Raw genomic sequence first — 27,857 nt, 5'->3', positions numbered from 1 at the left:
AGCAACACCATGCAGGGAATGGGAACATTTTGCAGAATGGCTCTGGAAAGAGCCTGTTGGTTGAACATAACATTCCAGAGGGAAGTTAAATGCTTGGGCTGTGCTAATTTCTTGAGGACAGTCACCTTTTCCGATGGATTGCACCCTGCAGATGGTGGCAGATTGTGCCCTCCTCCACTCCTGCCAGGAGCCTGTGCTCACTGACAGAATCAAAGCAGTGAGGATGGAGCTCTCCAGAAGAGTTGATGAATCTCTTGCCTTTAAAACTGAAGTGCTTCGTGCCAGGGAAAATATCCATGAATATATTTATAGTTCCGAACAGCGGAGTCTCGGCTGCTTCGGAGCAAGTGGGGAAATTGCTGCTCCACCGAGTCTGTGAAAGTGGAATCTACTTTTAGATGCTTTGAAATGATAGTCTGTTTTTTTTATCCAGCATTTAAAAATATCTGAAGGCCAGATTTTAGAAATCTGCACAGAATGGACAGGAAGATGAAATATATGGACAAGGTAAAGCTGGGAGATAATGGCAGGGATTATGGAATCTTGGAATCCCTGGATGGTTTGGGTTGGAAGGGACCTTAAAGCTTATCCCATTCTACCCCCTGCCATGGGCAGAGACACCTTCCACTAGCCCAGGTTGTTCCAAGCCCCATCCAGGCTGGCCTTGGACACTTCCAGGGATGGGGCAACCACAGCTTCTCTGGGAATTCATCTCAGACCCTCACCACCCTCTCAACCAGGAATTCCTTCCCAATATCCCATCTAACCCTGCCCTCTGGCAGTGGGAAGCCATTCCCTGTGTCCTGTCTCTCCATCCCTTGTCCCCAGTCCCTCTCCAGCTCTCCTGGAGCCCCTTTAGGCCCTGCAAGGGGCTCTCAGCTCTCCCTGGAGTCTTCCCTGCTCCAGCTTTCCCAGCCTGGCTGCATGGCAGAGGGGCTCCAGCCCTGTGGTCAAGGAATTAGATCAGCAACAGGTAGGCTGGGACATTTTTCCTGCTGCCTGGTGTTGGTAGGACTGGGATAACAGGGGAGTGCTGTGCAAGTCCCAGGTTGACTTTGCCTGCAGCACCTCACCTGCCACGGGTTTAACATCAGGACATCTTGGATCCTGCAGAGAGGGAGTCTCCCAGCACTCTGGGAGACAGGGACACGGTGGGAATGGTGGGAGTGGAACCCCGGAGGAGGTGTTGGACACCCACCAGCAGAGACCTGCTGACACTGGCCAGGAAGAGAGGCTGGGGGATGTGGTGGGGCGAGCTCGGCCTGGGACAGAACTCTGTGCCTGGGAATGTCACTGGCTGGGCGGTGCTGGGAGGGTGGAATCAGATGTCAGCCTTTCCTGCCTGGCACTGGAGAGGTGGAACTGCAGTGGGACCGGGAGCTTGGAGGAGCCTGAGCAGCTCCGGAGCACTTTTGGGAACCGCTGGGAATCCTGATGCTCCACGCTTCTCTGGGAGAGGCTGCCTTTGCCAGGTGGGTGTGGGGTGGGAGCAGGGGGGTTCCTTGGTGGATTCTGAGCCCTCTCTGGGCTGCCAGGGTGGGACATGGGATCGAGATATGGCCTCTCCTGCTCCCCGTGCTCGAGCTTGGCCCTAATTGGACTTGGCCTTTATTTTCCATGCACTGAGCAGGCTGATTTTGAAACTGGTTGTAGAGAAATGGAGTGAAACTCAGCATTGAAGATGGGCATTTTTGGCTTAAAAAGGAAAAGCACCCCCCAAAAGTGTGATATGCATTCTCTTCCTTTAATGGGGTAATTTTTCCTTTGTATTTTATTGTTTCTTCCCTGGATTCTCTGCCTGGGGGGCAGTGGAAAGGTTGGCTGTGGGGGGTTCTGCCTCTCCTTGCCCAAAGGGGGAAGCAAATCTTCTGGAATGGGGCAGCTCTTCCTTCTTGCTGTAATTCCATCAGGGCCACGTGCAGTGAGCGTTCTCTCTCTGATCCCATGGATGGGTTATTCCACACCTCACATCCCTTGCATTTACGTGGAAAGGATGATTTTATTCCCATGGATTTCCAGAATGACACATCTTTTAAGTTCTGGGTGGATGAAGTCACCAGAGTCTGCTGGAGAGACTGAAAATTGTCATGTTTAGTAGGAGTTGCTTTGTCCTCCCACTGCCAGGAATTAAGGAAAATAACGGCCTGGGAAGTGGAACACAATCCTTTCAGGGCTTGGCATTTGAAAAGCAGTGTCTTGTCATTTGGATATTAGTCTGTCAACACCTTGGGGGCCACAGTTTCCTGGTTTAACACTTCTTGGGTATTTTGGCTTCTGGGATAACTTCCTAGGAATACATTAAAGGTGCTTTTTGTATGAACTGCTGCTGGGCATTAGAATCCCAGAATGGTTTGGGTCGGAAGGGACCTTAAAACTCATCCAGTCCTACCCCCTACCATGGGCAGGGACACCTTCCACTCTGCCAGGTTGCTCCAAGGTTTTTATTTTTGATTGCTTTTACCTTGCTGTCAACCAAAGTGGGACCTGTTGGATTTATCTTTCCAGGTTTGGGGTAGGAAAGCAGGACCAGGCTCTTGTTGAGGTTATACCTGAGTATCTTCAGATTCTTGGGAAATATTCCCGTGGATCTGAATGCAGAAGAAAGCTTGAAAGCCATCCTGGCTCTCAGTTGTGAGGTGCTGTGGGGTCTGTTGGCTCTGGGGGAACGTCCCACCTCACACCTGGACATAGGAATGTCTCTGGATAAATCTGAGTTGTCAAGGGATTGGAAGAGGTTTGTGATTCCAGATGTGCCAGCCTCTTCTGTAGCTAGGATGGACACCAGCCTGACCCAGTTTCTGCTGCACCCAAAGCAGGCAATCAGAATTATGGCCAGTTAAATCCATGTACAGGCAGTACTGGGGATGGGGATGTATTTTGTCACTTGCTGGCAGTGCAAGGTGGCTCACTGGAATTTCAGATGTAGTTGTGGTAATCATAATAATGAAAAAATGCCCCAAACAACCCCAGCTGAACAGGATTGGATTAACTCTGATCTAAATGGCTGTTTTGATAACACTTGCAGGCCAAACCTGAACATGTTTAGAGCCCAACTCTAAGAGATCTGTCTTTTTATTTTAATTGTCTCCTCTCCTTCTCTCCCCCTTCTGCCTGCAGCATTTTATTTTTACCATCCACCTTTACAGTCTGAGTAAATAGTGCTCAAATCCTGGGTTTGTGTTTGAGTTCCAGAGGCTGGGTGGGTTTTTGTAGCAGTCACAGTCAGTTCCAGCCATAATTGGTATTTGGGGTTGATAGAGGCTATAAATCTCCAAGAAGGGAAGGGAAGGATGCTCTCATTTTGTTAGGCTGCTTCTCTTTGGGATGCAGAGTGCATCTTCCAGCTCTCTGGGCTAATTAAAATGCCATTACAGTACATGTGGTGCTACAATACAGTCTAGGGAGACTTCCAAAAATAGATCCTTGAGTGCAGACAAATTAGAGAGGAAATATGCACTGAGCATTTTCTCATAGGTTTAAAGAGAAATAATCCATTTGCTGCCCTAATTGCTTTCTTGTAAATGTTGAAGGCTTTTCCCCCCCTCCTGTACATTCTGAGTGAGCAGACAAATAAATAACCCGTCCGTGATAATTAGTGTTCTCATGGCTAATATTGTAACTTGTCACACGCCGTCGATCTGCGAGGCAGGATCTGTCAGTGGACTGTGCTCAGCGGGCAGGGATGGAGGGTTTTATTCCCGTTTTGGTATCCCAGGGATGCAGGGTTAGGGCACGGTGTGGTTTTTAAATTCACCAGCCCCTCCCCAAACCCTGCCAAGAAGGGCTTGCACGTTGCTCCCCCGGCTCCCGTGGAAAGCACAGGGGGCTTTTTATAGCGTGGCCGTGGCACATGGATACTGAGAGCAGGGAACAGAAGTCCCTGCGCCTGGAAGAGATCCATGGGATTGCTGTGGGCTTACACGTGTCATGGAGACAGCACATAACTCCTGAGCACTGCCAGGGACGGGGAGAGCTCTGGCTTTGGACAGCCTGCACCTCTCTGGAAACAGCCTGATTCCAGGGGATGGGGCTTGTCCTGGCTTGTGGAGTGCTGGGCAGCCTTCCTTGGAGAGGAGGAGCTGTGGGAAGGGCATGACAACAATCCCAGAATCCCAGAGTGGTTTGGATTGGAAGTGACCTTAAAGCTCATCCAGTGCCACCCCCTGCCATGGGCAGGGACACCTTCCACTAGCCCAGGTTGCTCCAAGCCCCGTCCAACCTGGCCTTGGACACTTCCAGGGATAGGGAAGAAGAGGAACGACAAGTTCCAAGAGGATCAGCTCTGTGAGTTGGAGCGAGTGATGCTCATGTGGGGTTGTTGGGAAGTTTGCTTTAGGGCTGTACCCAGTCTGATCACCCACTGGTGGCTGGAGTTTATTAGGTGAACTGGATGGGGTTTTGGGTCAAGTTTAAGATGCATCCCCCCAAAAAAATATGCAGTCTGTGTGCTCAAACTGCTCCTTGATGCAACCAAAACTAGGGGATATGGGAAAGTATTGGAAGTAGGGCAGCCAGAAGATTGTGCTGATCCCGGCAATGCTCCTCTTCCTGGAGGAATTAAAGGTAACCCTGGCCAGGCAGTCACTCCTCTCTGGAGGGAGGAGAACAGAGAGGCTCATTCTCTCCTCGGGTCTGTCCCTGAAGTGTTGTTGTATCCAGGTGTTGTTGGGTTGTCCCATGAACCCGACGGGAAGGTGGCACGGTGGGGAGAAGGGAAGGGATCTCTTCTTTTTGGGAGGCAAGCTCGGAATTGTTCTACTGGAAAGCACTGAGGACAACAAGGGAGTTGTCTTGATACAAATCCAGTGGTCACTGATCCAGAAACAGCCTCTTCTTTCTGCCCTTAGTTTTAAATCTGGATCCATGCTCTGGGAAGGATGTGGTTGGGATTGTCCCCCAGCTACCAAGGGATGGATGTTGATCCTGGGCTTGCTGTGGGCCTCCTTGTATTGCCTGAGGCTTTTTCTGGATTGAGCACTGAGGAATTAGAGTTTCCCTTTTGGCTGGGAGGCCTTGGGGGCTAAGCCCCTGAGCTACATTTTGGTAAAAATAGCCAAAATCTGGTAACTGCCTTGCGAGGGGTCCACAGAGAAACGATTGTCAAATTAATGAATGATGATGATGAATGTGATGGATCACCATTCACCATAATGCAGAATCCCAGACTGCTTTGGGTTGGGAGGGACCTTAAAGCCCATTTCATTCCAACCCCCTGCCATGGGCAGGGACACCTTCCACTAGCCCAGGTTGCTCCAAGCCCTGTCCAACCTGGCCTTGGACACTTCCAGGGATGGGGCAGCCACAGCTTCTCTGGGCAACCTGGGCCAGGGCCTCCCCACCCTCGGAGTAAATTCCCTGCCTTCTCAGAGATCCCTGATTCGTGCTGTGCAGTGAGGTGCTGTGCAGAAGGTTTATGACTCAAAAAGATCAGAAATGGGTGGACTGGTCTCAAACTCTGTGTGAGCAGAAAATTGCTCATCCTCAAAACATCTCGGGGCCACCATCTCACGTCCCCTCATTAGTGTGGGAGGGGTTTTGCTCTTGTCACTTCACCTCCAGCCATTTTCCAGCTTGGATTCTCAGTTTTGGGCTCCAGAGGGACAGAGCTGAGCCAATGATGCTGATTTTCTCTGCTTCTTTCCCCCTGTCTCTCCTAAAGTTTTGCTTCTACAACTCTGTAGAATTTTCCCTCTGCTCCAGGTGTCCTTTAAAGATAATTTCTGGTTGCTCATCACTTCCCTCCAGGAATTCAAGTAGGCCAGGGTGATTTGCATCAGATCCAAAGGTCTGAATACATGGAAAACTATTCAAATGACCTCTTGGTTCCCAGTTCTGCCCTGAGTTTTTAAACTCATAATTATAGCAAGGCTGCTTCCAGGTTTCTGCAAGCAAAAATGCTTCAACCTCTTTTTGTTCATGATTTTTTTTTTTTTTTTACAACTAATTTGTCTTTTTTTTTTTTTTTTAAATTAATGCAACTAGTTAAGTTGTATTTCCCTGTCCTCATCTGGTCTGGATTTGCCCTGGATGGACTTGATGATTTTTTTTCCACCCCTAATTACTCTCTGATTTTGTGATGTTGTTGATTTTGCTGCTTCATCTTTCCTGATGGTTTTTATCCATCATGTTTCTGGTTTGTTCTGGAGTGAGTTGTCATAGGTTTGGCCTTTGTTTAACTATTTTCAACATCTTTAAACCCTGCAAACCCAGCGACTTCCAAACCTATATTTTTAAATAACTCTTTGGAACAGATTAAGAGAAAAACAAAAGTGTTCAAGTTTCTATCAGTGAATTATGGCTTCGTTTGATTAATTAATGAGTAGAAACACCCATCTGGAAATTAAGCTGCACTAATTGTTCTCAGGCTGGTGTTTGCTTCCCTCCAGGCTCGATGGACAGAGCAGGTTGTTGCAGAGGTTTTGGGAAATCATTAGACAGAACCAACTCAAGAGGATGTTTTCTTGCCAGTGTTTTTTAGTAGCTTGAGACAAATTTGGCCAGTGGAGACCTCGGGGATATTTTGTAGTTAATCTGGTTTGTCTCAGTGTTCAAAGCAGGGTTTGTGGCTCAGAAGAGAGTCAAACCCTGCCTGGTTTGACCCCTTTGCAATGGTGGCACTCCAGGCTGCTTCCATCCCTGTCCAGTGATGATGGCAAGAAAGCCCAGAGCAGCAGTGGCTGAAAACACTCTCTCTGAGCTTGTGTCCCCCTCCAAGTTAATCTTCAGTGTGATGGTGCAGCAGGGCCCGGAGAGCAACTTGGTTGAATATAAAAAAATAGGGGATTTATTTCCCCTTTAAAGTGAAATAAAGCACAGAACCACGACCTGGGACTCCAAATTCCCCATCCTTCAGTGGCCAGTTCTTGGAAGTTTTTAGCAGATAGTTCTTTGAAGTTTGGCAAGATTTAGTTCATCTGTTTGAGAGAAGGAATCAATCAAAGCAAACTCTTTTGTGGGCTCAGGATGGTAAAGCCAGGAGGAGTCCTGGTGAGTTGGGATGTGGGTTTTGGTACTTTGTCAGATTTGGGTCCTAGAGACGTTTGGATTCTTAAAGGGACCTCAAAGCTCATCCCACCCCCTGCCATGGGCAGGGACACCTCCCACTAGCCCAGGGAGCTCCAAGCCCCGTCCAACCTGGCCTTGGGCACTTCCAGGGATCCAGGGACAGCCACAGCTTCTCTGGGAATTCCATCCCAGACCCTCACCACCCTCACAGCCAACAATTTCTTCCCAATATCCCATCTATCCCTGCCCTCTGTCAGTGGGAAGCCATTCCCTGTGTCCTGTCTCTCCATCCCTTGTCCCTAGTCCCTCTCCAGCTCTCCTGGAGCCCCTTTAGGCCCTGCAAGGGGCTCTCAGGTCTCCCTGGACCCTTCTCTTCTCCAGGGGAACCCCCCCAGCTCTCCCAGCCTGGCTCCAGAGCAGAGGGGCTCCAGCCCTGGGAGCATCTCCGGGGCCTCCTCTGGACTCTGCAGCAGCTCCATGTCCTTCCTGTGCTGGGAACTCCAGACCTGGAACTCCAGACCCTACCCAAGGACAGGCTAGAGGGGCATTTTAACCTTCCTTTATCCACACCAGTGTTTTTGGAGAAGAGGGGCCTTATACAAATCTCTCGTGATAAACCACCTCCTTGTTTGTTTTTTCCCCCCAAACAGAGATTTATTTGTTAATCCCCTGATCCAGCAAATCCAGAAACTCAGTCCTGACACACTTTGGTTCCACTTGGTGTTTCAGGTGTCAGATATTCTTCATTTTCTTCTGTGATTTATCTTAATCTATTACTTATTTCGAAACCAAGATTGAACAGTGTTGATTTGTGGGTTTTCTCTTTTTTTCTTAACTATTTGAGATATACAAGCACTTTATTTTTTAGAATTAAACAAGGCTTAAAAATCCCCCAAACTGACTTGGAGCTGCCTCCCAGAGCACCGGGGTTGGGTCCTTCATCTGAAACAGCTCAGCTGAGAAGCTGAAAATATTCCACTCCCAAAAAACTGGGAGGTTCCCAGGGCTGTGCTGCCCATTGAATCTGGAGCTGCTGGTGGGTGAGTTGTATTTAAAATAGTGAGGTTTTGCTCTACCTTTTCAGTCTGGTGTTCTCATTTGCTGCTGTTCTCTGCTGTTGGTGCAGGTGAAGCCCAGCTGGCCGAGCATCACCCCCCCAGTGCCATAGGTTGGCTATTCCAGCACATCCAGCCCTGGAGTAATAAAGCAACCCCCCCCAAATTATAATGTGAATAATCCATAGGACTTGTTTGAGAGGAGGAAAACAAGCAGGGTCATAATTTAATTTATTGACATATTGCCTGAGGCTGCACCTTGGGAATGGTGAACCCAGGAGAAGTCCCAGCTGTGCTTTATCTCCAGAAAAAAAGGAGAAAATAGGGAGAAGGAAATGAGTCTTCATGTTTTTCTAACTCTGTCCTTTGCCTGTGAGAGATGGGGTGGCTTCTTTGATGTCTCCAGACAGGGTTTGGCTTGATCCTATCAGAGCTGCAGCACAGAAGGGGGTTAGAGGGGAAAAGGGAGACAGACTGGAACAAATAGGGTTGAGATAAATTTTCTGCCTTCACATATTCATAATTACACCGAAAACATCATTTAGCACTTTTTGCTTCAACTTTTATTGGAGGGGGGATGCAGCTGGGAAGGGAATGGGTGAGTAGAAAATCAGGTCTGGCAGTCTCAGCACTGGGTCTGGTTCCGTTTGACTCTACCTGGCTGCAAGATACAATCTTGGAAATATTTTAAACAGGGAACTGCTTCAGCAAGATGGATTTGTGCATCTCATTTACAAAGTATGTTTTTAATGCCTTTCTGAAATCCAAACTTATGCAAAATGGGGCTTGTTATGCATGTCTCTGCATTTTAATCTCCTGCAGTGATTTGTCAGTTTTCCTTAACATCTCCCTGGCATATTCCAGCCATTCCTCAACTTTGCTTTGTGGGGCTGCATCTCTGTGGCAGCTCAGCTCTCCCAGCGAGGAAGGAGCTGCAATTTGGTCATTCTCTGGTAAGGTTTATAAGCTGCCATGCCTGTTTCTTTGGACTGGGAGCAGTACCAGTTGTGGACTGAAAGGCTGGGAAAAGCTGAGTGTAATTTGGGATACAGTCTCTTTTATTTTCTGCTCCAGCTGTCCTGGGAACGTTCTCGTTTCCATTGATTTGTGCTCCTTGTGTTTCTGCTCTGCATTGATAATTGGTTACTGATTTTTTATTTTTTTTTTCCCCCTGGCTAAAAATAGCTCAGCTGCCCAAAGTGTTGATGTGATTTTATTGCTTTTCCTCTTTCCAGATGGGCTTTCTGGCAGAGACCAGCCAGTGGAGCTGCTGAATCCACCTCGAGTGAACCACATGCCCAGCTCTGGTAAGGAAAAACTTCTTATTAAGCCTCCTTCCTACTCTGGGGGTGCAGGCAAACCTCCTGCAGCTCTGCCTTGCAAGTGAGAGAGCAGGATGCAAATGCCAGATGCTGGCACAAAGTCTGTTAGGACTTGCACACCTCTGCTTTCCCAAGCTGGGAGAGGGGGATTTGGGAATGGAGCACAGCAGCCTTGGGAGTCTTAAATAAAAGGCAGGGGGCTGAGGAGAGCCCAGCCTGGTGGGAGCTGCCTGGTTTTCCTTAGAAAGGAGAGGGCAGGAGAGCAAAGCAGCACCTTAAGGAGTCCTTTCCCAGCCCAAAAGGAGCGCTGGGAAGCCAGGGAGGTTTTAGAGCTGCTGTTTTTATTGAGGAGGAATCTCATGTGGAAAGAGGAGCCGAGGCCGCGCTGATCCACCAAGGGTGTCACGCCGGGCTCGGAGCTCTTTGCTCTTCTTTCTCTTCCCAAGATCCTGCCATGGCCTCTCCTGGGTCTTGTGGTGCCCATCCTGGAGCCTGGCTGCTCCTCAGAGCTGCAGTTTTTCAAGGGATGGGAACCAAAGTTCTGCTCCCAACACCTGGGATTGTGTGGAAAACAATCTGCTCCTGGCCTTTGTGTTTCCCCCCTTCTCTGTCCTCAAAGTGTTTTGTTTCCAGGTGCAAACAGAGAGGGATTTATACCAGGAGATAGAAAACACATTCTGCTTTGCAGGTAGCAGCTCAAATCTTCCAAAAGCCCAACTTTCCCTTCTCTGTTGCCTTCCAAAATGCCTCCAGGGCCTTTCATATTAAGGGAAAGATCTCGCAGGAGATCTGAGCCTTTCTGGTGGTGCCAGTTGGAAAGATGTAAACGAGGTTTATTCAAAACAACTTCAGGAGATTGGGAGGGGGGGGAAAAATGGGCTTGATCTAACCTGGAGTTTTGTGGACTTAAATGCATATCTGGGGAAGGAATCTTTTAAGGAGGTCGAGCATTGGGGAAAGAAAAGAAGAGGTGGTTGTTGACCAGCGTTGGGCTTTGGATTGTGAGGAATCTCCCTCTCATCCGTGTGCTCCCAAACGTGTCCAGCAGGTAAGGGAGGTTCTGTTTTCCCAACCCTCAGAGAGATTCCCATTTTTAAATGACTCTGGTAACACAGGTCAACTGACAGGTTTGACTCCCCGTTTGGGATCTCTGTGCCGGGTTGGATTCCATGGCTCCGCGCAAGGGGAGTGGATCCATCAGTGGCTCGTTGGTCAGCATTGGGAATGGGATAGCTTGGAGCCTTTTATTCTTGTGTTTTGGTGTTGATTTTGTTGCTGGCTAAGTTTAGGGTTTCTTTCTGAGGTCTTTCAGCCAGAGGCCAGTGCTGGTTCCCAGCTCGAGGAACCTGCTGGTGGAGTCTGCTGGGCTCTGTTCTTCCCTGTTTTGAGGTGGAATGGACTCATTCAGGATTTAGGGAATTCTGGCTGTTTGGACTCTGGTTTGAGTGTTTTTAATAGCTCACCTCTATGCTTTTGAGAAAACAATAAGTCAGGGATCCATCCAGAGCTGGAGAGGGACTTTGGACAAGGACCTGGAGGGACAGGACGAGGGGGAATGGCTTCCCAGTACCAGAGGGCAGGGATAGATGGGATGTTGGGAAGGAATTCTGGCTGTGAGGGTGGGGAGGCCCTGGCACAGGTTGTCCAGAGAAGCTGTGACTGCCCCATCCCTGGAAGTGGCCAGGTTGGAACAACCTGGGCTAATGGAGGGTGTCCCTGCCCATGGCAGGGGGTGGAATGGGATGATCCTTAAGGTCCCTTCCAACCCAAACCATTCTGGGATTCTGATCTGGAAAAGCAAGTTATGTGTGGGATTGGGGGGAGGGTGTCCCAGGTCTCAGGCACGGCTGAAATAATGGTGTTGGAAAACAGCTTAAGGGAAAAAAATGGTTTGATTGTGTCCTGGGAGATTTGGTTTAAAGTGTTCTCCTGCCTTGGCAGGCTGGAGTTGAATGAACTTGAGTGGTCTCAGGGCTTTTATCCTGCACTTGGGTGGGAGATAAAATCACTGTGGTGCGACTGTAGGAAACCAAAATGATTTTCTCCTCACTACCAACCAAGTGAAGGAGAGGTTTGACCCTTGTTAGTTGTTATCCTCTGATGTGAAATGGTGAGAAAGTCCTAAAAATCCTCTGTCCTGCAGAGCATTTCAACTACAAAAAAGGAACATTTAGGGCATTTTTATGAAATGCTTTTAGGAGTGAACTGGGTTGAGTGGAATTGAAGTTCAGTAGTAATTTAAATTATTGAGCAAAATTGTTTTCCTTAATTCTTTTTTTTTTTTTTTTTTAAGTCAGGGTGGGGAGGCCCTGGCACAGGTTGCCCACAGAAGCTGTGGCTGCCCCATCCCTGGAAGTGTCAAAGACCAGGTTGGAGCAACTTGGGCTAGTGGAAGGTGTCCCTGCCCATGGCAGGGGGGTTGGAGTGAGATGATCCTTAAGGTCCCTCCCAACCCAAACCACTCTGGGATTCTATGCCATAAGTAAAATGCTGAATAAAGTGGAAATTACCCCTTTTAAACTTAAAGCTTTCTTTTAGGTAATAAAACTGGGAATTGGGATGAAGAGGCTCAGCTGAGCAGCTGTGTTTTTCTGCTAGGTGGAATTTTAAGGATATCTCTGTGTGATACAATTGGGAAAAAAATTATTCCCTTTCACGTCGTGTTTCCATTGATTTTTCAGGGATGCCTTCCCAAGCTGTGATAAAATATATCCAAAAAGCTCATCTGTCTTCCATGTATCCCTCCATGTGCACACAGAGAGTTAGAGAGTCCAGAAATTATCCTCTGACCAACAAACCAGGAGTTTGGGGACTTCACCTTGGAGCTTCAGCTTCCCCTCTGCTCTTCCACACGTGGCTGCTTCCCACTGTCCATCCTGGACCTGCTGCCTCTGCACTTCCTGCTGCCCATCCCTTGGCATGGCTCTTCCAGCACAGCACTGGGGCTCTGCTGGATCTGGGAACAGCAGGGGCAGCAGGGCAGAGGCAGCCAGGGGATCCTGTGGGAGATTTCAGTTCCCTGCTGCTTTTCCTTTCACCTTGGAGCTAACTATCCACTCTCACTTCCACATTCCTTTGCAAAAAAAAAAATGTTGATGTGTTTAGGGATAAAAGGTTTGTAAGAGCCTCTGGACTAATATTGTTCCATGATTTTAGAGGCTTTTGAAATCAGAGATTAATCCCTGTCTGCAGGAGGAAGGAGGGCTATTCCAGTCAGTCCGAAATCCACGCTTGGAATTGTGAATTCCCCTTTTCCAAGGCAGGGGATGCCCTTACTGGGCCAGGGCTGCTTCCAAAGCTCCTTCAGGAAGGTACCAAAGCAGCTTTGAAGCAGGTTCAGGTTGCTGCCCGTGGGACTTGGGCTCCTGACAGCCAGGATCCCACTGGCCTCGTTCACCCTGGGCTGTGTGAGTTTGGGAACAACGTGAGGTTTTATGGTGCCCAAAAGTAGCTCATCTGCAGAAAGGCTTCTCTTTAATGTTAAAAATATCTTGATATTATATATGGAGACATATATATGGAGTCCAGGAGGGGGAGAAACCCATCCAAGCCCCCCAAATTATTGATAGAAGTGAGTTCTAGAGAAACCATTTAATGTCACAACCTCATTGGCTTATTGTCCTCTTGTGGGGTTATTGAAAAGCCAGAGCTGGTTTTGCCAGGCTTGGGGTGTTAATTCTGCCACCATTTATGGTGGCACAAGATAAGATTTCCAGAGTAACTGTGGCTGCCCCATCCCTGGAAGTGTCCAAGGCCAGGTCAGAGCAACCTGGGCTAGTGGAAGGTGTCCCTGCCCATGGCAGGGGGTGGGATGAGATGGGCTTTAAGGTCCTTCCAACCCAAACCATTCTGGGATTCCAAGATAGAAGAAAAGCTACAGATTAATGTAGTTTAGAGCCTTGATAGTTAAAAGAAAAGCCCTTTGCAGCACTCCCAGAACTCAGTCAGGAAATTTGGGGTTATTTATACAGGAGAGAGAAGGGAATTGCTACAGAGGCTCTGGGCAGCTCCCTGCAGAGCAGCAGGGAAGTTGAAGTTTCAGAACCTCATTTCTGGGCTGATATTGTTCTCAAACTCCTGTTTTGTTGGTCAGAGGATGATTTCTGGCCTCTCTTAACTTTGTCAGCATGTGCCCATTGCAGGGCTGTGTGTGTGTGGAGGGGTGGATGGAACAGGGAGGAGCTTTGTGGCCCCCTCCTGCCTCACCTTCAGGATCCATCCACATTCTGCATGGAATAAAACCACTTCTCTAGCCAAGCTGGCAATCACAGAATCCCAGGATGGTTTGGGTTGGGAGGGACCTTAAAGCCCGTCCAGCTCCACCCCTGCCATGGGCAGGGGCATCTTCCACTAGCCCAGATTGCTCCAACCTGGCCTTGGACACTTCCAGGGGTCCAGGGGCAGCCACAGCTTCTCTGGGCATCTTATCTTCTGCCAGAACTGAAGCCCAGAACATGGATCTCCTCACCCTGTGGGGTGGGAAGAGCAGGAGCCCACAGCTCCTCAACTCTGCTTTGTTGTCCTTTGTCTCTGGAAAAATATTTCCCCAACTCCTCCTTTCTTACCCACAAGGAAATGGTTATGAATTGGAGGGGGTGGGATGAATTGTTAACTTATTCCTCTTTCAGCAGCTGAAAGCAGCACTTAAATCTGCAACTCTTGGATGCAGAGCTGGTTTCCTGGATGAGAAGGAACTGGCAGGAAAGTTTACTCTACTGCAAGCCCCAACTTGCTAATTTTCTTTATTCTTCCCTCACCTTGTTTAGTTCATTAATTCCCACTGATCAGCTCTGGATTTCACTGGGTTCCCTTAGTCCTGACTGTTCACCAAAGTGTCATTTTCAAAATTAATGGTGCAGGTGGTGGAGGGAAGAGCCTTGGAATGCTTGAACTTGGTGACTTCCTAGGGAAGGAGGAGGTGGTGGGATGGGAGCAGACATGGAAAGACTCCCATGAAAGGTTAATCAGGAATTTGTTCCCATTGCCTCTGGCTTTGCTAAAAATCACACTACTGTGAGATGAATGAAAAGGGATAAATTTTTCATGGAAAGTTGGTCATGGATTGAGCGGTTTTTCAGGGAAAAAATCAGATGTGATCTTGGAGGTGCCTGTGCCATGTCTTGTCTGCCAGGTGTGTTCCCACTCTGGATACTTCACCTGGATTTGCAGCCTTAGGGAGGTAACCAAGGTGAGGTCTTTGTTGGTTAGTTTTGATTTGATTTTTAATCCTGTCACTTTTTCAAGGGAAGCCAAAAAGGAGCAGCCCTGGGATTGCAGGGTCTGACAGCCTGGACTCCACTCCTCCTTTCCATCAGCTTCTCCTGGTGGATGGATGTGAGCTGGAGGATGAGGATGGACTGTTCCTTTGGTCCTCCTTCCCTTTTCCTGCCCTGTTTTTCTCCCCAGGGGCCTTTCTGCCCAAATTAACTGGGGGTGGTTTATCTCCAAAGGGGAAAGAGCAGCACCTGCGTTCCAAGGATTTTAGGAATTCCTCTTCTCACGGAGCTGCCTTTAGTGAGATCCCAGAGGCTCTTCCCTGGTGTATACTGATTGTCAGGGCTATATTTGGCTCTGCTTTTTCTTGGGCCAGTGGAGGGAATCTCAGGTGAATCACTTGTGCAACAATGCCTGAAATACCGGGGCAGACTCCAGATGCTTCCCTGGGGAATTGCTGATGGTTCATTAAGGAGATATTCCCCCATTCCCCAGGGAAGGGGACTCCCCATGTGTAGAAGTGTTCAAGGTTGGACAGGGCTTGGAGCAACCTGGGCTAGTGGGAGATGTCTCTGCCCATGGCAGGGGGTGGCACTGGATGAGCTCTGAGGTCCCTTCCAACCCAAAGCATTCCATGATTCTGTGATTAAATATCTGCTCCTTTGGCTTAACATCCTGTGATTTAAACCACTCAACCATCACCACTTTTCCATCTGTTTTTCATTCAAGGGACTGTGTCATATCAGATGATTCATTCATATTTGATTAGAGATTTCATTATGAGCTGGCCTGAAGTTTTTTATGACCTAATAAAAAGCTTTGGAATCATTGATTTGGAGCTGCAGTTTTAATATACAGAAGGGATGTACTGCACGTTTTAATGGTACTTTTTGGAGGTATTTTTTAAAGCTCTGACAGTTCTTGTGGTGAATTTTATACAGGGAAGTTGTTTAGAAGTTTCTAATGGAATTCAATGGCCTTTCCCATTGGAGGGAGGAGCTCCCAAGCTGCTGTAGCACTTCTCCAGGTTGCACTGATGACCAAACTGTGGGTGAAATTTAGGTCAAAACTTGCCTTTCTCACCCCATTTGTTGTCCTGCCCATCACTGTAATGACGTTGAAGAAGGTCTGGAAGATCTTGAGCTGTTAGGGCATCGTGGGCATTGGTTAAGTGTCATATGGGAGGTTTTTATTTGCAGTGATACCACCTGTGTGCAAATTGTCCCTCAGAGTAAAGAAATTACCACAGGTTTTCTCAATTTGTTCTAAAAAATACATTCGACTGTTACAAGAAGGTATTTAAAAAGTACTTACAGTGACTACCTTTATCCTCTGTATTTTCCTATTCCAAAACTGTCTTAAGCTCTTCAATATTTTTTGATGTTGTTGCCAGTTTCATATAATAAGAGCATATTTTTATGCTTTAAGTATGATGGGAAATTGCTCTATTAGAAAAATATCAGACCTAGTTCTTTTTTACTGTACTTTTCTTACCTTTGATGCTGGTAAAAATGTATTAAAAAGGAATATGTAGTACAAAACTAGTCAAAGGGAGCAACCTGTTCCAGTGGGGAGGCCCTGGCACAGGTTGCCCAGAGAAGCTGTGGCTGCCCCATCCCTGGAAGTGTCCAAGGCCAGGTTGGAGCAACCTGGGCTAGTGGAAGGTGTCCCTGCCCATGGCAGGAGTGGGACTGGATGAGCTTTGAGGTCTCTTTAAGAATCCAGACCTCTCTAGGACCCAAATCTGATGAAGTACCAAAATCCAGTTAGAGTTAGGAATTAATGTCTTTAAGGAATATTTTTAATTCCTAACAGGCTTGAATTCTCTCTTTAAATGACTATCAAAGTCATGCCTTTTTCTTCATAATGCCTTTCCAAATCCATATTATATACGTGGAAAATCATTGAATAGAAGAAGGCTTGATATACAGAAAACAACATTATCCCATCCCTGGAAGTGTCCAAGGCCAGGTTGGACAGGGCTTGGAGTATCCTGGGATAATGGAAGGTGTCCCTGCCCATGGCAGGGGGTGGCACTGGATGAGCTTTAAGGTCCTTCCAACCCAAACCATTTTGGGAATCTGTGACTTGTGACACTTGGCCTTGTCCATACAGAGGTCTCCTTTTAGGAGACAGTGGACTTTTATCACCCAACCCACGTGTGTGTCACCAGCTCTGCTCTCCCAGCAAACAAGTGAGGTTTTGGGGGCAGAGCTGGAGTCATTTTCCGGGAGTGCTGGGATTCCAATGCCTGAGACATGGATCTGGCCAGGCAGCAGGTGGGCTTTTGCTCCTCCGCTTCTGAAATCCTTCTCTGACAATCAGTGGGCTTTTCTCTTTGTTTTCTGTTGTGGAAAGGAGGTGATTTGAGGTGTGGGGATCAGCAGTGGGTTTGGGAAGGTGTTTGTGATGCACAGAGAGGGAAGGGAGCAGCACTGGTTCCTGCTCCTCCGACAGTCAGCCGGGTGTGCCTGTCACTGGGATGGGAACTGTCTTAGGCTGGCATTAGACCTGCCCTGGCTGGCTCAGCCCAGCTTGGATCAGAGGGACTTTGCTTAACTGAGCAGCAACTAACAGTTTTGCTGTTAGAAGCCAGCTCAGAGAGCGACACTAATTCCCTTCACATAAAATACTGGAGCCCTTGGACATGTGACCCTCTCAAACATATCTGCTGGAGTTCAGGAGCACGTGGATTTGATACCTCCAAATATTCAGGAATCATGGAATCCCAACCCACTGCTTTGGGTTGGAAGGACCTTAAAGCCCATCCCATGCCACCCCCTGCCATGGGCAGGGACACCTTCCACCAGCCCAGGTTGCTCCAAGCCCCTTCCAACCTGGCCTTGGACACTTCCAGGGATGGGGCAGCCACAGCTTCTCTGGGCAACCTGTGCCAGGGCCTCCTCACCCTCCCGGGGAAGGATTCCTTCCCAGTGTCCCATCTAAACCTCCCCTCCTTCAGCTCAGTGACTGTGCAGTGAGAGCCCTGGGACATTCCCAAGCAGGACCTTGGGAGAAGCACCCAGCTCTGTCCCTGGTTGCCGTTCCAGTGGAACTGTGTGTGTGTGTGTGTGTGTGTGTAGGCATTTAACCTCACACATCATGGTTTGGATTTTAAAGCCAGCTCAGATGTTCCAGAGGGAATGGCTCCTTGTCTCCCTTTCCTACCTTTGATAGTCTAGAGGGTCCAAAGAGCTTTTCCTGGTGGCAAGCATAGAATCATTAAGGTTGGAAAAGAATTCCGAGATCATCGAATCCAACCTTTGACCGAAAGTTTTGCTGGCAAACTACAAGTGGAACATTATTAGAAAAATACCCCCCCCATTTTTATGGATAGAAAAAACAAAATTCCTTTCATGTTACGTGTAAATCCCTGTCCCAGGGATTTGTATATACTTATACGTATAATACATATGTATATATGTGTATATATATTGGTATTATACTTGTGTAATCCCTGTTCCAGGGATTTAGCATGGCTTGAACTAAACAAAATCCAGATCCCTGTCCTCCATCCCTTGCTATGTCTGTGATAAAATCTATGAAGACTCAGGAGTTTAAAGCTCATGGGAAAAGATAACACTGGAGAGGGCAGAAGGAAAAGCTGGAGGAAGAGGACTGAGTCAGGGCTGGAGCAGACATATCCTGGGGGAAGATGGAAAATCATCTTTACCTTGTCCACTTCACACAGGACAGATGATTCTCTGGATTCTTCACTGGAGTGGCAGAGCCCCAGAAGTGGTTCCTTCCTTTCTCATGCCCCAGGTGCTGCTGCTCCCTCACCATCCTCCCTCTGGATGGGCCACCAAGTGTGGGGGACAAGAGTCCGTGGGAGGGAGTTCCCTCTGGAAGGGAAATGCAGTGCTCTGGCTTTAACCCATAAACACATGGAAGGATATCTCAGACATTTGGGGAAAACCCAGGAGGTACTTGGATTCATGGGAAGAGCATGGCTGTGGCTGCTCTGATCCACCACAACATGCCACTTTGGATGGGTGGAGCTCCAGGTGACCGTTGGTTATCAAGTCACTGACCTTCAGAGATGATGCCCCAAAATTCCTGATGGTGAGCAGAGCCCTCGGAATGGCTGGATTTACGTGGCTCCCAGCCAATATCTTTCCTAATGGTACTGAGAATAAGTAAACAGATAAAATATCCCTTTTGGCACCTTGGGGACCGTGGTGACCCTACACTGGCATGAAATAATCCTTAAAATTGCAAAGAATGAAATTCTAGAGTCTCCTTTCTCGAGTGGCAGCCCAGGGCAAGGTTTAACTTCTGTTCAGACGATTGCTTTCCGGCCGCCGCGATACACGATATGACCGTGTCCTGATGCTGATAAGAACTGGGAATAACAGAGCAGGAAAGATCCTGGCTGTGTTGACACAAGGATCAGGTGTCCTGAATAAGCAGCCAAGAAACTTCATCTGGTTTTATGTGCAGCCAAGTGCACACGGTGTCCGTAACGAGTCGTTTCACCTCGGTCAGTGGAACAGGGAATTTGGGGAACCACCAGGAAAAACGGCAGTTTATCTCCATTTGGGAACACGTGGATTACTCCACTCTGCTTTAACTGTCCTCTCCTGAAGCCTCAGTGGTGGGGACCCAGCAGTCAGGATGAAAAAGAACATCAGATGGTATTTATGGCAGAGAAGCTGTGGAATGTCCTCCTGGACTGATCAACAGCAGGGAGATCATGGACTTGCTCAGACCTGCCACCTCCTGCTTCTGCAGACCTGCTGCTCCCAGGGAGACAAGGGAGCAGCAAAGGGAATGTTTGGACAATGCTCTCAGGAACATGGTGGGATTCTTGGGGTGTCTGTGCAGGACCAGGTGTTGGACTGGTTGATCTTTGTGGGTCCCTTCCCGCTCAGGATGTGCTTTGGTTCTCTGGCTCAGCTGGGAGCCCAGGTTCCCTTTGCTGCCTCATGTGCCAGCGTTGGGCACAGAGGTGGCGTTGCCACCCCCTCCACTCCTTCTGTGCCCTGGGAGCTGTCTCAGCTCTGTTGCTTTCCATTCAAAGTGTTCATCAGAGCCTTCAAACTCCATGTGCCAGGGGTCGCCTTGGAGCACCGTTCCCACCTCACCCATCCCAAGTGCCACTCAAAGAATCATGGAATTCCAGGTTGGTTTGGGCTGGGAGGGGCCTTAAAACCCATCCAGTCCCACCCCCTGTCATGGGCAGGGACACCTTCCATTATCCTGGGTTGCTCCAAGCCCCCTCCAACCTGGCCTTGGACACTCCCAGGGATGGGGCAGCCACAACTTCTCTGGGCAACCTGTGCCAGAGCCTCCCCACCTTCCCAGGGAAGGATTTCTTCCCAGTATCCCATCTAACCCTGCCTTTTATTTCAGGGAGGCCCAGGCAGATGAAACTGCTACTCTACCCTAATCTGAAGGGGGGGATTCCAGGAGAACTTCATTAAAGACACTCCCCCACCCCAACCTTTGCAATCATTCCCTCACAGATACCAGTTACACACTTTCCAGGTCCAAAATGTGCTTTACTCGTATTCCAAACCCCCTGCATTTGTTGGATAAGCTCTGTTTTCTCTTTAGAAGAGCCCAATTTCAGCAGAAATTGTGTTCTTTGGCACAGAGGGGGCAGCTTTGGAGCTCTGCTGCTGTTTACTGGGTTGGAAAAGGCTCGTTGCAGTAGAGAAGCAGGAAATGCATTTCCTTGGCAACTTGTAAATCAGTGAACCCCATCAAATTCCTGAAGCTTGTAAATACTCATATCCTCAAATATTCATAGACTTTTGCCAAACACAAGCTTTTTTGTACTGCTTCTCCCGAGCTTAGCAAGGTACACTTTCTTTTGTTGCTTTTAAAAAAATATTAAATGTTATCATTTCTTTATTATTATTTTTAAATAATTTGGGCTGCAATGTAGAGATTTGGCTGCATGTGCTAACAAAGTTACTGCTGCTGGTCAGGATGCTGGTGCAGGAACTACACCAGAATTCTGTTATACAAGAAATAAATAAATCGCTTCTAAATGAGGCATGTGAGGTGACAGACGAGTAAGAATATTGAGACAAATTCGAGTCCTTTTAAAGCACTTTAATGGGGGTTTTCAGACAGGCCTGGAGCATGTTGGATATTAAGTTTTGTGTAGTTTAAAATGCACTTTTACTCTTTATCTCATGAAGTTAAGTTCTTACATGGGATGAAAATTTCAGCTTCTAAGGAGCTGTTACGTGATGCAGGGTGTTATTTACACCTTGGAATTGAATATTAACTGCTGATTTATACCTAAACACTGCTTAAAACCCAAAATACTGAGCTGTGCATCCCTGGGCAGAGAGAGCTGCCTGCAGGTATTGAGGCTGTCTCTGACTTCAGCACAGAATTAGGAGGTTAAACCTGGCTTAAAAGTGGCACCTCCTCGATGGATTCAACACCATCAATGCCAGTGTGGTTGTAGTGGAGCCCTGTTGAGCTGAAGTGTTACTAATGTCACCTTCTCTGTCTTCCTCAGGCCAAGAACTCTGCTTAGGGAGCTGTTTGTGTCCCACAAAGTGGATTACTAAAGAAAATTCCAGTAGCTGGGTGCTGTGTTAAGGCTGTGAGGCCTGTGGGGCCTATTGGTCCTGTAGGGCCCATGAGGCCTATGGGGCCTATTGGTCCTGTAGGGCCCGTGAGGACTGTGGGGTCTCTTGGTCCTATAAGGCCTCTGAGGACTGTGGGGCCTATTGGTGATATAGGGCCCATGTAGACTCTGGAGTCTATTGGTCCTATAGGGCCTGTGAGGCCTGTGGGGCCTATTGGTGATATAGGGCCTATGAGGACAGCGGGGCCTATTGGTCCTGTAGGGCCTGTGAGGACAGTGGGGCCTATTGGTCCTGTAGGGCCTGTGAGGACAGCAGGGCCTATTGGTCGTGTAGGACCTGTGAGGCCTATGGGGCCTATTGGTCCTATAGGGCCCATGAGGACAGCGGGGCCAATGGAGCCTGTAGGGCCTATGAGGCCCATAAGACCTGTGTGGCCTATGGGACTCGACAGGGCTTGGAGCATCCAGGTCTAGTGGAAGGTGTCCCTGCCCACGGCGGGGGGCGAGACTTTGAGCTTTAAGGTCTTTCCAACCCAAACCATTCTCTGATTCCATGAAGAGCATCACTCCTGGTTTTCAGTCCCTTCCCTTTCTCCTTTAGCTACAAACAGCTTTAGACATCCTGGGTAGAACAGTTGGAAGTTTTGAACTGTTTGAAGTGCAGCCGAACTTGTTTGTCCTTTAAGCCGTTGCAAAACCAGATCTTAACGCAAATGCTAATTTTGAGACGTTGATCTTCCCGAGCGGCAGATATTTCGTCTTACACGCGCCAGATGGGTTTGCTGCTGGCATCACTTGTGTGATTATGGTCAAAACAAGGACAAATCCGCTAGAAAATTCCAAGACCTTACTGAATAATTTTGCGTTTTCCTTCCCAAGGATCAGCGAGTTGTCATTGTGCTTTATTTCGTCGCTGTCAGGGTGGCTGGTAAAGCCTCTTCAGGCATCTGAGAAGGGCTGGCAAGGAGAAGAGAAGCTTTGCAGTGAAGGACCTCTCCCACCCTGGTTTTAGTTTACTAATAAGCTTTACATTTTTTTACAGAATTTTTTAAAGTCATTCTGGAGGATTGACAAACTATTTACCTACAAGAAGGCTGGAGAGGGACTTTGGGCAAGGACATGGAGGAACAGGATGAGGGGGAATGGCTTCCCATTGACAGAGGGCAGGGTTAGATGGGATATTGGGAAGGAATTCCTGGCTATGAGGGTGGGGAGGCCCTGGCCCAGGTTGCCCAGAGAAACTGTGGCTGCCTCTGGATCCCTGGAAGTGTCCAAGGCCAGGTTGGACGGGGCTTGGAGCAACCTGGGCTGGTGGAAGGTGTCCCTGCCCATGGCAGGGGGTGGGACTGGATGGGCTTCAAGATCCCTTGCAGCCCAAACCATTCCATGATTCTGTGCCTGTGAGGCTCTCCAGGGATGGCTCTGGCAGTGGTTCCTGCAGGTCACTCCCTGCCTCAGGAGGTGCTGGTGGTGGACAGATATCTCCCAAGGTGCTCCCATGTGCAGTGACCATCCCCAAGCTTCCAATGATACCTTTTTCCCTTAACCAGGAACGTTTCCGTTGGGATGGCACAAAACCAAGCTGCTGCTGGTTACGACGTCCTCAAATTTGTGTACAACACCGGGGATTTCAGAAACAACACTTTCCTTAAGCACAAATCGAGGCAGATGGTAAAACCGAGTGACCTACAAAATATCACAAGTTTTCTCCCCAGAAATGTACAGTACAAACAAATGTACTGTCACCTAAAATACCGAGATGGCATTTCTGACAGAGTGATGATCGTACAAGGGAGTCAAAGTTTGGGTGAGGTCAGGAAGGAATTTTGCATCTTCTAAACACACGCTGGTGATCAAACTGACTGTAACATGTTTCAACCCCATGTTTCTTCCTCCTTGGAGCTTTGTTTGGTTGGGTTTATCCAGTTCTGTTCTATCTGGAAATTAAGTTGTGCTCTAAAACTGCCTCTGTTGATCTGAACGCCTCAGTCTGTGGCAAACAGTGCTGGTTTGGGTTGTTTGTATCATTTTCCTTGAAAATATGATCCAACAACTTCCTTTCTAAATAACGTGCTACTCTCCCGATGTGCAGACAGTGGGTTTTGTTAATAGGCCCTCATGGATCCATCCTTACATAGAACAGAATCACGGAATCATTAAGGCTGGAAAAGACCTCTAAAGATCACACAGGGCTTCGTGAAAGTGGCCTAAAAGTACAGTTAATGTAAAGCATGATTTGCTTGATGGAGAAGGGATTAACTGTGTGTTGGTGTCCAACAGGAATCCTATCTAAAGAAGGTTTTGGTAGGGATTATCTGTGTGTTTGGATGCCTCCTTGAAGCAGATTTTTGTCCAGGAATGTTGACCTGAATGCAAGAACCGAATGTCCCGTTTCCATCCTTGACAACGATGAGCATGTGCAGCATTTCAGGGAGGCCGTGGATGAGCCATTTCCATCTCTGTTTGTCTCCAGATACTACTGAATCCAACTGAACCTTCTTAAACTTGCTTTTAAAAGCCCTCTTCCTCAGCTCACCTCCTGTGGCTGTTCCTCAATTGTCTGGATGTCCTTTTAATCTCTTTCTTCCAACCTTCTGAAAGCCTTTTGTCCACCGTGTCCTTGGTTGGCTGAGTCCCTGAACCCTCTTCAGCTTCTTTCCCAAGTATTTTCTCTTTTTCAAGTGCTCTGAAAAGTGAGTCATGGTTATTTTAGGTCCATATAGGATCTCCAGCTTTATATAGATATTTTATGTCTCTCACCTTCGGGCTTCTCTCCACATCCTATTTCTTTCTGGGGAAGGATCAGGCTGCAGTCCAACTTCCTACTTTTCTCTGGGTAAACACCCAAGGGTTTTGAGAGTTATGGGTGTCACAGAGAGGTTTGATGAGGAGAATAAGACGGGAAGTGGGAGCTTATGTGGGTGTTCACCCCCATTCCTGCACCCTCGTTTGGAAAAGGGAACACCGTCCTTTTCCATTTTCTCTCCAGAGCCCTGGAGGGGCACAGGAGTGCTGTGGTTGTTGCTCTTCCTTGGGGCTGTGGGAGATGACGATTTTCAGTGCTTGATTAACCTTTTATGAACAGTGTTTTGCTAAATTCATGTGCTGTTCTCAATGTCAGGGACCTTTTAATTGCCACTGGGTGTCCGAGGACGGGCGAGCAGGGATGGCACTCCCAGACCTCCCCTGCGTCCTGAAATCCTGCTCAACAGGGAGTCTGGGAAGCTGCTCAACAGCCACAGGGGGTGAGCACCCAACCTACAACCTTTAAGGAAAGGAATTAGAAGTTTTAAGTCTAGAAGCTTGTATAGGAACAAAATGAAGTTGGTCCTTTTAAAGAATCTGTTTATTCAGAGAGGGGTTTGTTGCTGCACTGGTTTTTCCATAAGAGGAAAAGTTTAAAAAGGGTTGGAAATTTCATAGAATTGTGGAATCCTGGAATGGTCTGGGATGGGAGGGACCTTACGGATGCCACGTGCAGGGACACCTTCCACTAGCCCAGGTTGCTCCAAGCCCCATCCAACCTGGCCTTGGACACTTCCAGGGATGGGGCAGCCACAGCTTCTCTGGGCAACCTGGGCCAGGGCCTCCCCACCCTCACAGGGAAGGATTCTTTCCCAACATCCCATCTAACCCTGCCCTCTGGCACTGGGAAGCCATTCCGTGTGTCCTGTCCCTTGCAACCCAACCCATTCTGGGATTCTGTGATCTTAAGGAATTAACATACCATGGCCTAATTCCTAAATAAATTGGTCCATTCGATCTTAAGCAGTTTGTGAGAGCTCCCATTCCCACGGGATCACCAGCTGCCGATCCCAGAGTGTTCCATCCATCCCCTCTTTGCCTCACGGTGCCCAGACCTCTGGCAATGCTCGTGCTCCTGCTTTTAATGACAGCAATCCCCTTCCCTCCCAAGCAGGAGGACAAGGACTGGGTTTTGGCCTTCCTTCTCAGCAGCAGAGAGGTGCCTTTGCTCTCCCATTCCCTCTCCGTGGCTTTGGGAAGCCAACAGCATTTCCCTGTGGCCATAACTGCTTTTCTCCCCCCCCACTCTCTCAAACTGGCTGTTTCCCAGCTGGCACCGTCCCCACCTGCCCTTCAGCTCCCATCACATCATCCTGCCCGCTCTGCCCCTCGATCCCTCTGGCTACGGGAGCGGCACCGCTGGGCTCTGACAGGAGCTATAATGGGAAAACAATCCTTCCTCGGAGCATCCAAGCGAACAGGAGATGTGATGGCTCCTGGAATTCCACTGTTTAACTCCTGCCACTCCTGCTGTGGCTTTTCTTCTTGCTGAGGGAGAGGTCACCCCGTTGGAGGCTCCAGAGAGAGCCCTTTGGAGGCTCCAGAGGACCAGGAGGAAAGTCCCTTAAACTCCCCTTTGCCTGTCTAGCCAGGTGGATTTCCTTTTCCTCATGGGGAGTTTTCCATGTGTAATCTCAGGATGAGACTTTCTGGGTCCTGCTCCATCTCCCCCATATTTAATTCTCTCCTCTAAAGCATCATTTTCCCTTGGAGGAGGTTCAGAGTAAGGTGAGAGTGTGGGAAATCCACGTGGGTTTGGCTCTTCAGAAGTGCAGCTGGGCTTCCTTCAGCCTGTCCCTTTCTCCTGGGGATCTGGGAAGATGGGGAGTTCCCTGGCCCGATGGATCAAAGAGGTTCAATTGCTGGATAAGGTTTGAAACAAGGAGACAGGTGAAATTACATTCCCAGGAATCCCAGAATCCCAGATTGGTTTGGGTTGGAAGGGACCTTAAAGCTCAACCAGTTCCATGGCAGGGACACCTTCCACTAGACTGGGTTGCTCCAACCTGGCCTTGGACACTTGCAGGGATGGGGCAGCCACAGCTTCTCTGGGCCCCCTGAGCCTTTTAAGAAGAGATATACGTTTATTTTTGTGTTTTTCTGCTGTTTGTTGTTTCTTTAGATGCTTTTTTCTATGGAAACTTGTGGGTTTGGGTTGCCTACCCCCAGCAAGCAAGGAAACCATGGAAGCAAAGGCTTCCCACAATTGGGTGAAGCCTGAAGTAAGAAACAATCCAAACCAACTCTTTTGATTCCATTATCCTTAATTTCAAAAAAAGCTCTGGCACCATCCAAGACACTCATTTGTTCGAGATGTCACTGATGAAAACAAGGAGACAGAGCGGGATGATGGTTGAAAAGGAGGTGGTGGAACTGGAGTGTCTTCCTTTGGAGCTTCCCTAATCCTGCACAGGCTCATCTCTTGGAGACATCTCTGTTGGAGCCGTCTGTGCCATCGAGGGTTTGTCCCTGCCCTTGAACACCACGAAGGGAAGATCCAGATGTTTATCCGTGACAGTCTATCCAAACTCTGATGTCGTGCTCTGAGGCAAAAGGGGTTGGAACAAGATCCCTTTCCAAGCAAAACCATTCTGGTATCTTGTGAAAACACCGGAAAAGGTTGGTTTCTGTCTGTTGTGGAGGTAGTTTGGTGGGTTTTCTTTTTCTGCCGGTGAAGAGACATTTTTTTTAATGCTTTAAATCTTAAGATGGAGACAGTTCTGCTCCTCGAGTTTCGGCTTCCTTATCCTCAGGAATAAGATCTGTGTGCAGGTTTCTAATACATGCTAATGAGATCTTTCCAGGGAAGGAATTAGGCTCCAAAAAAAGCCGGATTTAGAAATCCAGAATCTTATTATGTCTTCAGGTCTGGGTAGTAATCAGCAAAAAGTTTCTCGGTGATGAATGAGTGAGTGACATTTCGAGCTCCATCTGTTGCCTCCGGAGCGGCGCCTCACGACGTGTTTCCATGGCTGAGGGGATGATTCATTTTGGTTCCCATTCATGGGGCGGGAAATATTCCGGGAGCGGGGAATGACTCCAGCCCTTGCTGAAGTGCAGCATGTGTGGAGCTCGTAGGAAACCTCAGCTGCTGTTTGTGCTCCCACAAAGGATCCAGGCTGTCTTTGAGGTCACCCACGCTGTCCAAGAATTCCCGGGGACTGACCTGCCTTTGAGGGATGCCTCCGGTGCTGCTGCAGCCTGGTTTTCCTTACGGACCAGTTGTCTGTCCCCGGAGTGAGGAATCACCTCCCGGGGCAAATCGTACTCCCACTTCTCCAGCTCGTTGTCCTTTGGATTATCTGGGCTGTGATACTTAAGCCTGTTGAGTAATTCCAGCCCAAAACGCCCTCCCTGGGATCTGCTCCTGGAAAATGGGGTAGTAAAGGTAAGGATTCAGTAGAGCAGAAACTGTTTCTCCCTGCTGTCCCAGCTGGAACTGGGTGATATGTAAGGTCCCTTCCAACCCAGAGCATTCCCTGATTCTGGGCTGGTCCCTCAGTTTGCCCTGGCACAGATCCAGGGAGGAACCTTTGCCTTCATCCTGCCCCACGGGATGCTTGGGATGTGCCACAGGGAATATTGGTGTCCTGGGGACTGCTCCCACCCCCTGCTCCTGGACCAGTTTGGGGGCTCCTCTAGTCCAGTCCTGCCTAGGGAATGAGCTGAATAGTGATGGGAATGTGGGATTTTACCTCTCCCCTATTAATTTCTCCTTATATTTGGGGCATCTCCCACACTGTGGATAAAACCAGCTCGGCAGCTTCGTTCCGCTTTCCACACAAAATCCCTGCTTTTCTCCTGGCACTGCAGTCGGATCCTGCAGTAGCTCGGTGCTATTTATAGCTCTGATCTCACTGTCTCTCGGTGTTTCGGGGAGTTTTGGCATTTTGGGAAGTGGGA

The 27,857-nt window shown here is 48.5% G+C and overlaps 1 protein-coding gene across 6 annotated transcripts in view; it reads left to right on the top strand.

The window, feature by feature from the left end:
* The window catches only part of HDAC4 (histone deacetylase 4), a 195,567-nt gene that overhangs the window by 70,007 nt on the left and 97,703 nt on the right, over nucleotides 1-27,857 (top strand). For 5 of the 6 annotated variants that reach the window (XM_051791018.1, XM_051791016.1, XM_051791017.1 and 2 more), the window contains exon 3: nucleotides 9,296-9,367. In XM_051791018.1, the coding sequence (XP_051646978.1) occupies nucleotides 9,296-9,367 (72 nt within the window). Of the gene's footprint in view, nucleotides 1-1,376; nucleotides 1,473-9,295; nucleotides 9,368-27,857 lie in introns of those variants that run through there. The other variant, XM_051791019.1, reaches the window with a different exon arrangement.

Source organism: Manacus candei, unplaced genomic scaffold, assembly GCF_025592945.1.
Source record: "Manacus candei isolate 608988 ecotype Guabito, Panama unplaced genomic scaffold, ASM2559294v1 h1tg000029l, whole genome shotgun sequence".
NCBI lineage: Eukaryota > Metazoa > Chordata > Aves > Passeriformes > Pipridae > Manacus > Manacus candei.
The sequence above is the reverse complement of the archived record's forward strand: the minus strand, read 5'-3'. Positions and strand labels throughout refer to the sequence as shown.